The sequence below is a fragment of the Nuphar pumila genome, chromosome 3, assembly GCF_984573655.1.
Source record: "Nuphar pumila chromosome 3, dmNupPumi1.hap1.1, whole genome shotgun sequence".
NCBI lineage: Eukaryota > Viridiplantae > Streptophyta > Magnoliopsida > Nymphaeales > Nymphaeaceae > Nuphar > Nuphar pumila.
In genome coordinates this window covers 43,328,146-43,346,363 of record NC_143251.1, presented here as the reverse complement: position 1 = coordinate 43,346,363, position 18,218 = coordinate 43,328,146, and the positions used below count along the sequence as shown (strand labels likewise).

The 18,218-nt window shown below is 38.7% G+C and overlaps 1 protein-coding gene across 1 annotated transcript; it reads left to right on the top strand.

Annotated features, from left to right (window-relative positions):
- The first annotated feature begins 273 nt into the window (after positions 1-273).
- LOC149842732 (cytochrome P450 87A3-like) lies at positions 274-17,466 on the top strand. The gene is made up of 8 exons (XM_090000727.1): positions 274-473; positions 564-888; positions 14,224-14,475; positions 14,578-14,667; positions 15,644-15,722; positions 15,806-15,912; positions 16,011-16,138; positions 17,253-17,466. Exons 1-8 carry the CDS (start codon positions 274-276, stop codon positions 17,341-17,343), a joined length of 1,272 nt encoding a protein of 423 aa, XP_089856853.1. The 3' UTR covers positions 17,344-17,466.
- The last annotated feature ends 752 nt before the right edge of the window (positions 17,467-18,218 follow it).

The following is an 18,218-nucleotide window of genomic DNA, read 5'->3' as shown; positions in this document are numbered from 1 at the left end:
CGGTGGTGATTTTAAAACAAGTGTTGTCAAATCATCTATCAAATGCTAATGCTGATGTCATGTCTATTTCAGAGACCAAAAACATGAAAAAAGCTATCAGAGGTGGATCCAACCAAGCAAACATGTTTTCAGAGGTCAGTTACCTGCTTGCTCACGCCTCGCCTATATATAAGGAGCTCCTTGCCTCTTGCCGCCAGTCTTCCATAAGTCTCTCTCTCTCTCTCTCTCTCTCTCTCTCTCTCTCTCTCTCTCTCTCTCTCTCTCATTATACAAATGTGGTCACTCGAGTTATGGACGGTGGCGATTTTTGTCATAGGTGTTACTTTCAGTATCTACAAATGGAAGAGCCCCAAGCATCGCGGGAAGCTGCCGCCTGGTTCAACTGGACTTCCCCTTGTAGGTGAAACCTTCCAGTTCATTGCTCCCAACGCTTCCACCGACGTTCCTTCTTTCTTTAAAGAAAGAACAGAAAAGTAAACAACCTCCTGCAAACTCTTCACAACCAAATAAACTGTTGTTATCTATCCTCTTTATCATACTGATCATATATATATTGGATGCAGATATGGGCCGATATTTATGACTAGCTTGTTTGGCAAGCCAGGAATCGTCTCTACGGACATGGACTTCAACAATCTCATCTTCCAGCAGGAAGACCGTCTGTTTCAGTTGTGGTATCCAGACTCATTCAAGGAGATCATTGGTGAAGAGGGCATTGGTTCACTACATGGGTCCACTTTCAAGTATGTCAAGCACCTCTTTATGAGTCGCTTTGGACCTGAAAATCTCAAACAGTCTCTGCTTCCTGAAGTAGAACAGGCTGCTTCCACAAGTCTCCTTTCATGGCTCTCACTCCCCAGTGTAGAACTCATGGACGCAACTGAGAGTGTAAATTTTTAAGACCCCACAAACTTGAATTATCTAAACACAACACAAGTCCTCCCCACAATTTGTTTTTCTTGGTTTTAAGTTCAACAAAGGGCTATTTTTTATCTTTTTATGTTTCTGTTCATCTTCTGACAGATGATATTCCATCTTACTGCTTAAAAGTTGGTAAGTTATGACACATCCAAGGCTGCAGAGGACTTGAAAAGGAACTTTATTGATTTTATGGGTAGTTTGTTCTCACTTCCACTGAATATTCCAGGCACTTCTTTTCATAGATGTTTACAGGTATGAAAATCACTCTTGAGGTTATTTTTTATTGAATCTGTTGTAGTTTCAAGTCCTGTGCACAAGATCACACTTGGTTAGATCTGATGTTGGCACAATTACGGAACTCACACAAACATAATAAACACACAGATATATGGGGTTCAGCAATATGCCTACATCGAAGGAGAGACTATCGAGAGCTTTATTATTACAGAGTCAATCACCAAACAATACAAAAGAGAATGTGCAACCAAAATACCAAACTGAAACAACTGCTCCTATCCTTCCATTCTCCAAACAACATGGTAGTTGTCCAGTAGCACCCGAACAATATGCATTCAATTTCACTCATCCCCTGTGTCGTCCCCCATCTTGATACCCCTCTTATGATGTTGTTTTCATCAAATATGATCTTATAGATTGATGCAACATGGTCAATTTAATAAGAAACGATTTAACAAGAAACGATCCTTGGATCTAATTGTTTTAATGAAAAATGTGATTTTTTAAATCACAAATTTTTTTGTTTTGTTTACCGTTAATTTTTGAATCACCAAAAAAACCCCGCAGGCAGGTTGGATTTCAGTGACTTAAATGTCAATCTTCACTAAAGATGTAGTTCACAATATGGACCCCAATTTGATCAAAATAACTTGCATCAATGAGATCCCAAGGACGTGTATGAAGATAGGGATGACATGAGGATGAGTAGAACCTACTTCTCCAAGCATAGTGACGTTGGAATATGGATTGTATCGAACATGATGTGACACGGTTTGACATGGGTATATCATGGGATAACATGACTCATGGGAGTTACAGGGCAGTTATTCCAACTGCCCATGCAAACCTCCCACTACAAGCTTCTGTTAGAAGTCTATAAAAAGAGTCATGGTTGCTTGATGAGAACAACCAAGGGGTGCCCTCTTTCTCTCAGTTGGGTTCAGGATCCTACTCATCATCGACTTGATGGCCTGGGCTCATTATGGGCATCGATAGGCTGAGGAGAACGTTGAGCACCCGTGTACGCTCGTTTCATCCATGGCATCTACCAGAATATATTTCTGCTTTTACATTCCGGTTCTATTTTGAAGAACATCAACATTGGGTTATGAGCCCACACCTCGCATTTCGTTGCATGTGTGGGTGCGTCAACGTTCTTGCGACACTCACGGGAATCCTATTTTTTTTACCATATTTCTTTTTAGAGCTACCGACTTATGTTTTCCGGCAAAGACCCACCCTCTTGCTTAGGGCCATAGCCAACCTATTGTTGGCTGTTTTTTGTCGGCGGATGGTCACCGACGACTATCGGGGCAAACAATAGTGTGGCCGATCGCAACAAGGAGGTTAGCAAGGACAGGGGGTGCAGGTCATCACAGGTAGTGAGATGTCGTCACTAGCAACATCCAGGATCAGTCGCCGCAAGCAGCTGGCGATTGAAGGTGTTACTACAAAAATCAGGGAACTGAGTCCCTGATAATGCAACTGCAACCTGCAACTGTCGACCTTTGGGCAGACGCTATCGCCGATAGAGGGAAGTCGATGTCAAAGGTGGGATGCCATCACCGACGGCATCCGGGACCGACCGCTAGAGGCAACCGGTGGTATGCATCACTACAACAACAAGGAACAAAAGTTCCCTGCCTACAGTCACTGCAACTACCGGTGGACGGCGGAGGCCAACGATGATTGGTTATTGTCGGCTACTTTGGCTGGCCATCGCCGTCGACTGCTTTAGCCGGCAACCGACGACAAATGTATAAAAAAAGAGAGGGAATTTTTGGTTTTTGTTTGCTTCCAGCCATTGCAACTGCCCGCGGACGGTCGTGGAAGACGGCGATAGGTCGCCATGAACCGACCGTCGCCGCCAGTGGGGATGGCAACCCTGGCGATGCATGTATATATATATATATATATATATATATATATATATATATATATATATATATATATATATATATATAACTTTTTCCCTTACCTTTGTCGGTGTCTGCTAGTGGAGGGTTGTTGTCACCGGGGGGAAGAGGTGGTCACTATCGCCAGTGAAACCGCTGCCATCAGCTGAAACTGACGGGGGTGCATTTTTTTCCTCATGGACGCAGACTATGGCATTCGATTTTTGAGAAACTGAAAGCCATAAGGGTGGATCGGGTATTCCAATCCAAAACTGGACCCAAACGATTTTGAGTGCATCAGGTTGTTTCCGCTAATTACGAATCTGATCCAAACCCGAATCCAAGGATTCGGGTGGATCAGATATGTGTCATGTCTCGGGGCAGGCCCGATCCATGAACAAAATCCGATATGGTCCTGGTGGATCGGGTAAGGACCCGATCCCATTTGGGTTCTAGGTCTGGGTCTGATCCAGATTGATCTGATCTAGGATCCAGATCTGACCTGGACATTATGCATCGATTATGGGCCTGGATTGGAATAAGGACCCGGATCCGACCCAGGTCCTATTTGGATCATGTTCAGGTCTAGATTGGGTCGAGTTTTAGGATCTGACCCAGGTCCTATTTGGAGCAGGTTGAGTTTCACAATCTGACTTGGGTCTAGATCTAGATGGGTTTGGAATTTGAGAAAATACAGGATTCAGGTTTTATACCTACGAAGAATAAGGGCTCAATTTTCCTATCATTGTAGCTTTAGATAATATCACAAAAAATTTGGTGAATGAATGTTAAGCATAAGTAGAATAAGTTGTTAATGAGGATATACAATAACAACATGATAAAAAGGTCTATTTTGAACCACCTATAGCACCTGTATGGAGGTCTATAAGAACCAAAAAACCTGCTATTCATTCATACTATGTGTTGTATTTGCATGATCCTAATGATTTCATAGACATTAATGATTATCCCTTCACCTTTGCATAAGCTATTGAAAGTGAAATATTGACACATTGGATCAACATCATGAAAGAAGAAATTGACTCTATGACAAAGAATCAAGTGTAGGATCTTGTATTTTGACCTGATGGAGTAAGACCTAATGGTTGTAAGTAGGTTTTTAAGATCAAGACAGACTTCAAAGGGTAAGTGAAGAGGTACAAGGTTAGGCTCATTGAAAAGGGTTTCACACAGATAGAGGGCATTGATTATAATAAAACTTTTCTCTTGTCTCAACTAAGGAATCATTAAAAATAATTATGGCCCTCGTAGCTCATTTTGGTTTAGAGCTACATCAAATGAATGTGAAAATTGTTTTCCTAAATGAGAATCTAGAAGAGAATATATATATATATGTAACAACCTCCTAGTTTCAGTATAGATTACTCAAATCATTTAGTTTACAAATTGAAGAAGTCAGTTTATAGACTTAAACAAGTCACCCGCCAGTGATATAAAAAATTCAATCATGTATTTTTGAATTTTGAATTCATTAGAAATATTATTGATTAGTTCATATAACTTAAGGCTAGTGGGAGTAAGTTCATAATTCTGGTTTTATATGTTGATGATATTTTTCTCACAACACTACAAGAAAATTGTTAATTAGCGACGGAAATTAGAGACGGATTTTTCCCGTCGCTACTTAGCGACAGATTAGCTAGAGATAGAATCTGTCGCTAATTTGCGACGGATTAGCGAGGAAACGACTTTTATCGCTAATCTGTCGCTACTTAGCGACGGATTAGCGACTGCATGTTTTTGTCGCTACTTTTGATTACAAGAACACCATTTTAGCGACGGATTTAGAGAGGGAACTCTGTCGTCGCTACTCCGTCGCTAATTAGCGACGGAGTAGCGACAGAATATATTCCGTCGCTTTTTTGGTATTTGGGTTTCGCGACGGCTTCGCGATGGAATTTTTCCGTCGCTAAGCCGTCGCTAAATGTCGCGTAAATCCCTAATCCCATCCCTCTTTCTCTTTTCCCTGTTTCGCTGTATTGCTCCCTCCCGCCGCCCGTCGGCTCTCGCCACCGTCCGGCCACCGCCGCTCGCCAGCCGCCGCTCCCCGTCCACCGCTCGCCAGCCGGCGCTCGCCAGCTGCCGCTCCCCGTCAACCTCCCGCCACCGTCCGGCGAAGCGCAGGTAATATTCTTCTTCTTCTTCTTCTTCTTCTTCTTCTTCTTCTTCTTCTTCTTCTTCTTCTTCTTCTTCTTCTTCTTCTTCTTCTTCTTCTTCTAAACGCAGGGGGTACGCCCCTTCCCTGCCGAAAACGGAGGGGGTTTAACCCCCTGCCGTGCTTTCCGGCAGGGGGGGTCGACCCCCTGCGTTTCCGGCAAGGGGGGTCGACCCCCTGTCGGAAAGGCATGGGGGGTCGACCCCCTGCCGGAAACGCATGGGGGGTCGACCCCCTGTCGGAAACGCATGGGGGGTCGACCCCCCTGCCGTAAAGGCACGGCAGGGGGTCAACCCCCTATGCCGGAACTGCCTTTCCGGCAGGGGGTTTAACCCCCTTCCCTATTTTGAAAAGAATTTTTGTCGGCTGGGCCGGCTATGGCCCTGTCATAGGCTCGCCTAGCACCCAGCCGACTGGGTGCTGGGCCTGGCGCACCTGCCAGCATGCTGGCAGTCAGCCGAGTGCTACTCGGCTGGCTGCCAGCCAGCCAACAGCCACCAACGTGAATAAAAAGATTTTTTTTTTTGAAATAAAGGGATCATACCCAGCCGATCACTCGGCTGGGCCAACAACGAGGGTTCACGGCTTGACTTCGGCTGGTCTGTCAGCCGACACCCATACCACATCGATCGTGCCATGGATTTCTTTTTGAAAAAAAAAATGAAAAACAAGGAAAAATATCAATATAACATAGTGGATTCGTAGATCCACTGATTCGCCATGGATTTCCATCAAAACATGCATGGAAATCCTACCTCTACCCAATTTCTCAAACGTTTCACATAAGAAAATACCCGTACCTTGAGAGAAAAACGCGAAAAGGGGCTGTGGAAGGGAGCTTGGCTGAGCACAAGGCCTCCAACCTTCTTAGTCTATCTCTTTCTCTTCCACTCGGCTAGGTTTAACAAAAATTTGTTATGAGATACCTACGTTGCCTATGTGATCTGTTTTGAAAAGAATTTTTGTTATGGATACCTATGCTGCCCATGTGATCTCTTTTTAAAAAAAAAAAAAGTTATTATGTGATCCCTATGTTGTCCATGTGATTAGCTTGAAAAAAAAATTGTAATATGTGTATATAAGATGTCCATATGGTTTTAAGTGTAGTTTGCATATATGTTGTCCATATGGATTTTAAGTTGAAATTTTTTTTGTAATGTATATATACAAGTTGTCCATGTTGTTCAATTTGTTAGTTTGTTAATGTCTACTGGTAGTTAGTTTTACTTCAATTTGTTTTCTTGAAATCTGGTTAGTTAGAGTATTTCAATCTATTGGTCTTTTATAATTATATTTTTCTTAGATAGATTAGTATTTAATGTTCTCACAATCAGTTAGTTAGATTAGGGCTATTTGAATTCTTTATGATAGTGGTGGTTAAACGGAGTTCACATCTTTTCTAGTAAACTAATTGATTGATTTACTATTCCTTTGCTAAGTAGTTCAGATTAGAAATTGTCTATGACTTTATGTTAGTCGACTGGTTCAACATGTTATAGCTGGTTTGTTAAATTAGCATCTTCTAGTTAGATTTGGCTTAACATATATACTATTTTTCTTTTCTCTTCTTTCAATTAGTTAGAGTTGTTTTAATTTGTTTTAATTTTTTTAGTTAGTGTTTCATCTTGTTTCATGATTAGTTAGTTTGTTACTTAATTTGTTTTGTTTTTGTGCAGATTTTTCAACGGAACCAACTCGTGCTCGGCCACCTGTGGTAAGTAAATGACAAAAACAATGCAAATCGGGTAAATACCCGTGGTGAGTAAGTGATGCAAACGTATCACATGTTATTTAATTTATTGAATGCAGCACTTTATTGTTCACACACTCACTTAGTTGTTGATATCTAGGACTGCTTTGTTGGAGTTCCGAGATCATGCTGAGCATGATTTTAATGTAGAAATATGGAAGTGTTCTTATTTTTGGAGTACGGAGTCCATGCTAAGCATGGTAGTAGTTAGTGAGATATTGAAGTGTGTTTGCTGCAGGTACATGTTTGCCATTTATTTGATATGAATGATTATGATGTATTGCAATGTTTGATGTAATTGTATCCATGCTTGCATGTAGTTACTTTCAATTTGATTTTGACTTCCATGTGAAATTTTATAATAAAAGCATGCTTCAAATGATTGTATCATGTCATTAATAGTTTGCACATGAAAATATTAAGTTATCAATGCATGCATCAAAATTCTTGTTATTGTTTGACATGTGCAATGCTACAACGGGTATATCGTAAATGGTTATCGATTCCATACAAAAGACTACGGTATAAACAAATCAACGATAAATAGTGGCGTGTGTGTCAAGGGTAGCAGCTACGGTGAAAATGAACATGATTACTACGGTGTTATAGAGGAAATAATGGAGTTGACTTACTTAGGCATGAATAACAGGGTTACGGTATTTAAGTGTCATTGGTTTGATCCAACTGCAACAAGACTCGACAAAGCTTCAGGCATTGTGGAGGTGAATCATAAATCCAGGTTTGAAACATATGAACCATTCATATTAGCCTCGCAAGCTCAACAAGTTTATTATACTTCATATCCGAGTATAAAAAAGTCAGATAGAAATGAATGGTGGGCAGTTTGCAAGGTGAAATCCAAACTATACCCCGAGTATGATCAGTTACAAGAAGATGAGTTAGCTGAAGACAGTGATTACTATCAATCAGATGATGTCTGTGACTTCGCTTATGGTCACGATGTTGCGCATGATATGCATGTCATATCTCCATTGGCTGATGAAACATTCATAGAGGAATGTGATCCAAATGATGTACCAAGTGGATGGGCAAACAATGAAGAAGAAGAAGAAGAAGAAGAAGAAGAAGAAGAAGAAGAAAGTCAAACTAGTGACGAGGAAGAATTCTCAAGCTAGTGAAAAAAATCTTATACTACAAACCTCTATTTAAATGCATTGTAATACTTGATGTGAGTTGTATTGCAATACTTGGTGTGAATGATTAAAAATTTTATTTCAATGTATTGTAATACTTGATACGAATGATTCGAATGCATTGTAATTTATCTGAATGTATTATAATTTATGCAATTAACGAATGATTTGAATTAGTGCAATACTTGATGTCAATGATTTGAATTATTTGAATGCATTGCAATGCTTGATGTGAATGACTTGAATGCATTGTAATACTTGATGTGAATTATTTGAATGTATTGTATGACATATGTTATTTGTTAGAATATGGTTCGTGGAGGTTATAGTGGTCGCTCATCCAGTAGTAGCCAGGCTCAACCTTCATCTTCACGGGCTCCTGTGATAGGTATATCATATAACTAATTAGATGCTTGATTAGTTCAAATGCACATTCTGAGAACTTGGTGTGTATTTTTTTACAGATGATGTTGCGCCTGTACACGACCCACCTACACCAGTTGATCGCACAAGTCAAGTTGATCGCACAAGTCAACAGCCAACACAGGAAACAGGGTCTTCACAGGCTGGCACAAGAAGACTCATTCGAATAGTGTATATCGATAATCGACCGTAAGTATTTTGTTTTCAATTATTGCATATCTTTTAAATATTTTATATTGATATTTACTGTGTAACAATTCATGTGCAGCACGAGGTTTGAGCCACAAGAAGTAGTACGAGAGATTAGGAATTCACTTCTTCAACATCTACCAGGACCAGTTGCTCAATGGAAAGAGTACCCAAAGGAGGTATTAGACAGATTGTGGTCCTCATTCATGGTATACAGTTGTTCCTCATAGTTAATGTGTTTCATATTTAATTTATTTAAGCAATGTCTACTAACTTTCTGAAAATATTTGTAGGCTTCGAATCGCTTTGCAACTACGGTGGAAGAAAATGATGCAAGGAAGGTGTGGCAGAAGGTGGCTGCCAATCGATTTGCAGACATGCTGCACACTATGAAGACTGCAGCAAAAAAAGCATCTGGCGTAGTAGATGATCCATTACTGTGGAAGGGCCATGGTCCTATTACTATCAGGAGAGATTACTGGGATGAAATGTGCGATATGTGGGCGGGAGATGCATTTAAAAATCGCTCTGCGAAGGCTTCACAAAATCGATCGAAGATGCCCGAAGCCCATCTACACACAGGTGGATCTAAGACATTTGGGAGCCACCTAAAGAAAATGGTAACTCATCAATATATAATATTAATTTTATAAGTATAGTTGCAAATTTGTGTACTAAATCTTTTGTCATTTAACTTCGCAGGAAGCAGAAAAAGGAGGCAGTGTACCATATAAGGATGTGTTTGTAGAAACACATAAACGGAAGACCACGGGAGTCTTCGTATCAGAGAAGGCGAGAACGACAACGATATGTATTAATTCTATTAATAATCATTGCAATATATATGCAAGTCATCATAATGTTATCATTAATTATTAATGAATACTTTAAACATTATTTTGTATGAGGCATATGAGCAACAAATGGTAGAGCGATATGGTGAAGACGCTACTCAGCATCCATCATTTGATCCTACAGCATGGGTGACTGCAGCAGGTGAACCCAAAAAAGGTCGCGTGTTCGGGTTTGGGAGTAATATGAACACTTCACCAGTTATTGGTTCTTCCAGTTACGGCTCACCAACTTCTTGCGCCGACATAAGCTCCAAGCAACCGACTATTCTTTCCGGTGATGATGTACGCGAGATCATTAATGAATCACTGAATAACTATTTCCAATACACCGTCGCCCCCTTTCTCCGAAATGAGATCAAGGCCGCTGTTCAGGATAGGGGATCTTCGATTCCAGGTCCCTCTCAGGTATAATCACATATATAGTTTTTTTGACTATCTTAAAGCACATCTGAGCATGGTAGAATCACATATAGAGTTTTTCTAGATGCCTTAGAACATATATGAACATGCTATAATCACATATTCAATTTTTTTACTGCCTTAGCACACATATGAGCATGATAGAATCACATATATATATATATATATATATATATTTAACTTTTTGTCTGTCTTAGAGCACATATGAGCATGATAGAATCACATATAAAGTTTTTTTGATTGCATTAGAACACATAAGCATGCTATAATCACATATTCAGTTTTTTTACTGCCTAAGAACACATATGAGCATATTATAATCACATATTCTGTTTTTTGACTGCCTTAGCACACATATGAACATGCTATAATAACATATAGAGTTTTTTAACTGCCTTAGAACACATATGAACATGTTATATATCATTTATGATAGAATCACATATAAAATTTTTGGCTTTGCCTGCCTTAGAGCACATATGAGCATGCTATATTCACATATTCAATTTTTTTACTGCCTTAGCACACATACGAGCATGATCGAATCACATATATAGTTTTTTGCCTGCCTTAAAGCACATCTGAGCATGGTAGAATCACATATAGAGTTTTTTTATATGCCTTAGAACACATATGAATATGCTATAATCACATATTCAATTTTTTGACTGCCTTAGCACACATATGAGCATGATAGAATCACATATAGAGTTTTTTTATTGCCTTAGATCACACATGAGCACATGATAGAATCACATATAGTGTGTAATTTATTTCATTATATTTTGTTTATCAATACTGACTGTTCTTTTCTTGTGTAGGCTGCTAGCGATAATCAAGGTAGTGGAGCTGAAGGGACAGATAAAGACAATGAACAAGAAGACGCACAAAATCTTGGCGATGATTACTGTGTTGAAGAAGTTCTATTTTTTTTTATTTTTCCTAATTGTAATTGTTGAATTGTAAATAATTAAACTTCTTAGTTTTAAGGTGGAACGATTAATTATTATTGATACTTGTTATATGAATTTTTTTGTGTGGTTTGTTTTTTATTTACAGGAAATATAAATTGTACAGGAAATATAAATTGTACAGTTCTCCGTAATTAATTTTTAAATAAATTTTTTTTTATTTTTTTTTGTTTTTGCGACGGATTAGCGACGGATGATTCCGTCGCTATTCATATTAATCTAGCGACGGCTTAGCGACGGAATTAAATTCGTCCCCACGCCGTGGTCGCCGTTTAGTACCGGCGGATTGGCGACGGAATATAGCGCTCGTTATTCCGTCGCAATTAGCGACGGACTTGGCGACGGAATTATTCCGTTGCCAGTTAGCGTCGAAATATTCGCGACGTAAGCATACTGTCGCCGCGTTGTCGCTAATCCGTCGCTAACATGGTTAGCGACGGATTAGCGACGGATTAGCGACGGAAGGTGGTCGTCGCTAATCTACTGCTCTGTTGTAGTGCAACTAATATTTTAAGCATATTATATGAGACAAAAGATTTTTTTTTCTCTTATTTTGACATGAAAGATATGGGTAAAGCTGCATATGTCCTGAAAATTGAGATCCGTCGTGATAAAACTAAGAGTGTTCTTGACCTTTCTCAGAAATCCTATATCCTTAAGGTTCTTAAAATATATGAGACGAAAAATTGTTCTCCGAGTTTGGCACCCATAGTGAAAGGGGATAAATTGAGTTTAAAAGATTGTTCTCAAGTTGATAATAAAAATATTCAGATTGCAACTATCTCATATGCTTCAACGGTTGAGAGTTTACAGTATACGCAGACCTGCACTCAACTAGATATTGTATTTACTGTAGGAATGCATGGTAGATATCAATCTAATCTATGAATTATGCACTAGAAGGCAACAAAGAAGGTCATGCACTATTTGTAAAGAACGAATGACTATATGTTGACTTATAAAAATATTGACTACCTAGAGGTCATTAGATACTCTAATATGGATTTGAGAGAATGTCTTGACAGTAGAAAGTCTACTACTAGATATATCTTTCTACTGGTAAGTAGTGTCGTCTCATGGAGAAGCAGAAATTAGTCTATAACTACTGCTCATACCATGAAGGCAAAATTCATTGCTCTATACGAGACTTCATCTCAGACCATTTGGATAAGAAACTTTACTATGGGTCTTGAGATTATGGACTTTATTGAGCGACCACTAAAGATCTTTTGTGATAATGAAGCTGTTGTATCCTTTTTAAATAACAATAAGAGTTCAACCTCATGTCGATACATGGAGTTAAAATACTTTATTGTTAAACAAATGATTGAGAATCATTTAGTATAAATTGATATAATCGGTATGAAAAAAATGATAGCGGATCTCCTTAGTAAAAAGCTAATACCGGGTTTATATTATCAATATATAAAAAGGATGGGTCCGTTTGATTTCTTTTGATGTATGACAATACATTATAGTTATATGTGATCACATTTATGAAGCTAAATTGATTATCTATGGCATTGTATATTGGTGATTCTACATAAATGATCTTTCATTTGGGTTGAGAGAATAGTAGAATAACAATGTTAAATGACCAATAAAATGTATTAGAGACCAACATATTTATAAAAGTAATTTTAACATGCTAAAATACTGAAAATGAATTATATTGTAGTGCATGAAAATATGACATTTCATAAATATGTGTTCATCTCCATAACTCGTATGATTCATTCTTATGATACAGGATAGCATGTGAACCCACATAGAAATTGAATTGAGATAAATTTTGTTGATATATTTTTCCATGTCAATGGGTCAAGTGAGAGAATATTGAAATATGAATCATATCCAACCTGATGCGACCCATTTTGACATGGGTACATCATGGGATAGCATGACTCATGGTAGTTACATGGGTACATCATGGGATAGCATGACTCATGGGAGTTACCAGACAGTTATTGCAACTGCCCATGCAAGATAACCACTGATTATGGTAACCTCCCACTATAGCCTCCCACTCTAGGCTTCTGTCAGAAGTCGATAAAAAGAAGCTCGGTTGCTTGATGAGAACAACCAAGGGATGTCCTCTTTCTCTCATTTGGATTTAGGGTCCTGCTCACCATCAACTGGACGGCCTAGGCTCATCGTGGGCATAACGCCAATTTCCCGCGTATGCTCATGTCATCCATAGCGTCTACCAGTATGTATTCTTGCTTTTACATTCTGGTTTTGTTTTAAAGAATGCCGACAAGTGATGCTTGCAACCAAGATCTTCCTCTTTCAACCCCAAGAATTAGACTCATTTTTCTTGTTTATCATTGATAACATCGAAGTATCTGAGGAAAAGGTGGAACACTCAATCTTGGGAGTGAATAAGAGAACATGGAATCTGATGCAAACAATCAGCCAGAGGAGTGAAATTTATAGATACCTTTGTATGCTTGGATCTAAATTCAGATGGGAGATCTGAAAGTGTTTTTGCAATCTAATTGCATATCTGTAAGGATGTAACTGAGTAGAACAAACCAAACATGAGGTGTTCAAGCTTGTTTCATTTTTTTAGCAAGTCAAACTAATTAAGCCCATGCCCATGCCCATGCCCATGCCCATGCCCATGCCCATGCTGAGTTCGATCTAAGCAAGTTTAGCTCGAGCTGGCTCATTTTCAACGAAATCTGTTGTTTCAAAGCTATAGGTAACAAGATTTCAACTATAGACCTATTCAAAGGCACTCATGCCATCTTGTTTATCGAGAAAATATATTTGGTCTGAAGCTGGAAGTAATAAGATTTTGACCCTAAACCTATTGAATGCAAGCCAAACACTTGAATTATTGATTCTACACTACATTATCTAGACTATACTGATTACTAAATGAGTTTATACGAGCCAAGCCAAGCTGAACACCTATTTTTCATATTCGTCCTGCTGAACTATTTTTACAAGCTCAGACACTTTTTTTGAGTCAAGCACACACTAGCCCAACCATGAACATCTCGTCCACTTTCCCCGCCCTACATATCACTTCTTCTGTTTCTTCACATCAATATGTGTTAACATGTTATTTTTTAACACGGGTGTGTTTTAAGGATATAATGATTGAAAATCTCTTTTCTTTGTACTAATTAACTCATATCTTGATGGCCACAATAATGTTAATTCAAAGTTGTGAGATTCAATTTTTAGTAGATTGGTTTTGTTAATCATTTTTATTTCTTGGGCAGTCCCGAAAGAAGGTAATGAAGATTTTGAAGAGCATGCTGGAAGAGAGACTTGCTCAGCCAAGGGAAGAGCAGCAAGATTTCCTTGATCTGCTTGTAAAAGAGTTGAACAAGGAAGAAGCAATCTTAACAAAACCCATTGTATTGGATCTAGTCTTTGCTATACTATTTGCGAGCTTTGAGACCACAACCCTGGCTATAACTTTCTGCATGAAGCTTCTAACAGACCACCCCAAGGTGGTGGAAGAACTAACAGTAAGTCAAATCACAGCATGCAAAAACTTTAAAGCTTCTCTTATTGGTCCATTTCCTCCGTATTGTGGTTCACTAATGTCTGATATTTTGTATCATAATCAGAGGGAACATGATGAAATTCTCAGTACAAGGAAAGCAGAAAACTCTGGGATTTCTTGGGAAGAATACAAGTCCATGACCTTTACTTCTCAGGTGAGCAAGAGAAGATAAAATATTATGCTACATTTATTTTTTTTTTCTGGGTTTTTTGCAATTTGATCCGCGCCTTATAGCCAATTTTCAAAATAGTCCCTGCCTTATTACCATTTTGCAAATATGTCCTTACCATTCTCGCAGTTATTACAAACAAGTCATTCTGTCAACATCTATTAGTATGACCATGGTTAACTGGTCACCTGAATGCCCTTCATCAAATAGTTGTTTACTAACTTTTTGCAAGGTAGCCCCTACCTTATTTTGCATTTTGCAAATTGATCCTACTGTAAAGGCAGAACCATCAATTTGACGGTTACCCTCAGGGATGCTACCAGCTGTTAACCTCAAAAACTGATTTGCAAGGGTTAATGAAAAGGCAGGGATCCCTGATTCGCAAAAAGGCACAAGGCTGGGACTATTTTGCAAATCGGCTATAAGGCAGAGAACAATTTGCAGAAAACCCCTTTTTTGTTAAAACAAAAGAAACAACCTGCAAAGGGTGGTTAGGTAGGCCTTAACCATCCGCTTGTAAATCGCCCCTTGTAGCTGTAAAAAGTATGCGCGACGCATACCCCCTTCCTACTGGTAGGTCTAAAAGAGATCCAGGGATAGCTTTAGTGCATGTGACACAAGCTAATCACATCTCAGCATTCCATAGGCCCCGCAGCAACAACGTAGCCCACCCTCATATGTGACTAGCCTGTCACATATGCAGGCATCTAAGCAATCCTTGTATGTCTCACCATTGCTTAAACCTTGCACCAAGGGATATGCATCTCGCTATTGAATTGTTGATGCCTTTCAGCTTGAATACATTAAGCCTAGCCATCTAGTCAAGTGTGCAGAGCCCTTGTTGGCATATAGCTACATATGGCTTTGAACTTGCAAAACTCTTAACTTATTATTATTATACACAAAAGTTTATTTTCTCAATTAGCTTTCCACAAGTGTACTGGACACCAACATATTGCAGGTAATAAAGGAAGTGAATAGGCTGGCCAGCGTTGCAGCATGTGTCTTCAGAAAAACATTGGATGATATTAGCATAAAAGGTAATATATGTGTGCTATATTGTACAGGAAGATATGCCCATCTTTTACTTTTACTTTGCTACATGAAATGCGTTTTGTTGCAGGATATACAATTCCCAAAGGTTGGACAGTTGTGGTGTCCACTGTTTCAGTACACATGAATCCTGATCTGTTTCTTGATCCACTTTCCTTTAAACCATCCAGGTGGGAGGTAAGCTTACAAGTTATAAGCAAGAATGGTGCAGATTGTGACCATATTAACCAAAGACCATAAGGACCTTTTTTTTTTTGGATATTAAAATGATATAGGGAATGGATTCAAGTTTGGGGGGAATGAACTTCATGGCTTTTGGTGGGGGTTCAAAACTCTGCATTGGCTCAGACTTCAGCAAGTTACTGATGGCAGCCTTTCTTCACCATCTGGTCACCAAATACAGGTACTTTGATTATTAAACCTGTTTAACGAACCAAGAACAAACTGTTCCGGCTTGGCTCATCTACAACTTGACCAGGCTTGGGTTCATTTCCAAGCTGGCCCATGAAAAAAAAATTGTTACTGTTTTAAGACATGAAACCAATAAAGATTTTTTAATCTTAAACCTCTAATTAATTTAATTGTCACCTACTCTAACCAACTATAATACAGTACTTTTTATACCATGGTACTTATATATTTTATCTACAAGAGCATACCCGAGCTGAGGGAGACAAACACCTATTGTTCATGATCTTCTCGTTTAAGCCAAACAAACTGTTTGCCCCAAGGGGGTTGGCGTAGTGGGGTGGGGCCTTGGCTGCTAAACAGGCAGTCAAAGTTTGATTCCATGGACTTCACCTTTCTGTGTAAGCCAACACTTAGCATAGACCCCGGCGGCAGGTCTCCATGCCTTGGAGTTTTACGCTGCCGGCACGCCGATCATATCTATGGCAGGCTGAGCCAGCACGGCCAGGTCTTTGTGCCTGGTGTGGTTTCTTCGGGTTATAAATTAAAAAAAGAAAAAAGAAAAAGCCAAACAAACTGCTCGTGGCTTGGCTTGCCAGTTGTGCGAACGCAGTACGAATAAGTTTGTGATGATCTGAGCCGAGCTTCAAGCTGTATTCTCGGTTCATTTGCCAACCCTGGCTGTTACTAAGTTACTTCCTTCCCGAACACTTATAATTAAGACGCCTAACTCATCAGCCATATAATTACAAAAGGTTGCCTCACATTTTTGTTATTGCATTCAACCACCTACTATTTTCTCATTTAAATTTGAAAGACATGCTTTGTCCTTTAGGCATTGACTTGTCCAATGTGTAGTAAAAAAACATGACTAAAATGCCCTCATTATCGAATTCTTTAACGAGAAATGAGATATTGCACAAGGATAAAAATGTTATTTGGCTCGTTTACCAGCCCATCTGAAACTGGTTGGATCTTAACCGAATCTGATTGAGGTGAATATACTCAACGGATCGGGTCCTAAGTCCATATCCAAATCAAATCAAATCCCGCAGTCCTAAATTGAATGGCATTCATATGTATGTGCTATTTCTATTGGTTGTGAGCAGGTGGAAGACAATCAAGGGAGGCGAGATAGTACGGAGGCCCGGTTTAGCATTCCCAAACGGCTTTCACATTCAGCTCTTCCAAAGGAAATAATAGCAGTCGCAGCACCCTTTATGTAATACAAATATGTGTGTTATGTCATGTAATTGGTCCAATCTCATTGCTAAATATAGTGTGAGTGTGTATTCTGCTGGTCGACCTACCACTTGAATATTGAATAAGTAATAAAAGAATGTGTGAGAACTTCAGTTGATATATATAATTACTAGAATATGAGAATTAATGTGTAAACTGTGATTTTCATGTATTTTTTGTTCTTTTCTCTTGAATCTAACCCTACTGATGTGATCTACATGCTTGGTTTTATAAGAACCTGCTATTGAATCATCCGATTTTGATGCATAACCACGATTCTTTTAAGACTTTAAAATTAATGGCTCATAATCTTCGTAAATATTCAAACATTCAAAAATCATGTTTTTCATCAAAAATACATGATTCAATGGTTGATTCCTAGTAAATTCATCATGCCAAGCACATCCACATGGTTGGATTTGCAAAAAAAGTGTTGAAAATGCCCATATTTGTAGTTCTCATATTCTAGTGACTCTTTATATATATATATATATATATATATATATATATATATATATATATATATATATATATATATATATATATATATATATATATATATATATAAAGAGAGAGAGAGAGAGTACTAGAACTGGAAAATATGAGAACCAGTCAGAACTGGACTCCACCTTTAATGGAATGGTGGAAAGTTCTTGGTTTTCATTTCTTGCTAAAGTAAATATGGGACTCCTTCCCAATGCACGACTCTCTCTCTCTCTCTCTCTCTCTCTCTCTCTATATATATATATATATATATATATATATATATATATATATATATTATCTCTCCACCATCATAGGACAATGCCTTGTCAAAGTGACCTCATCGCTGG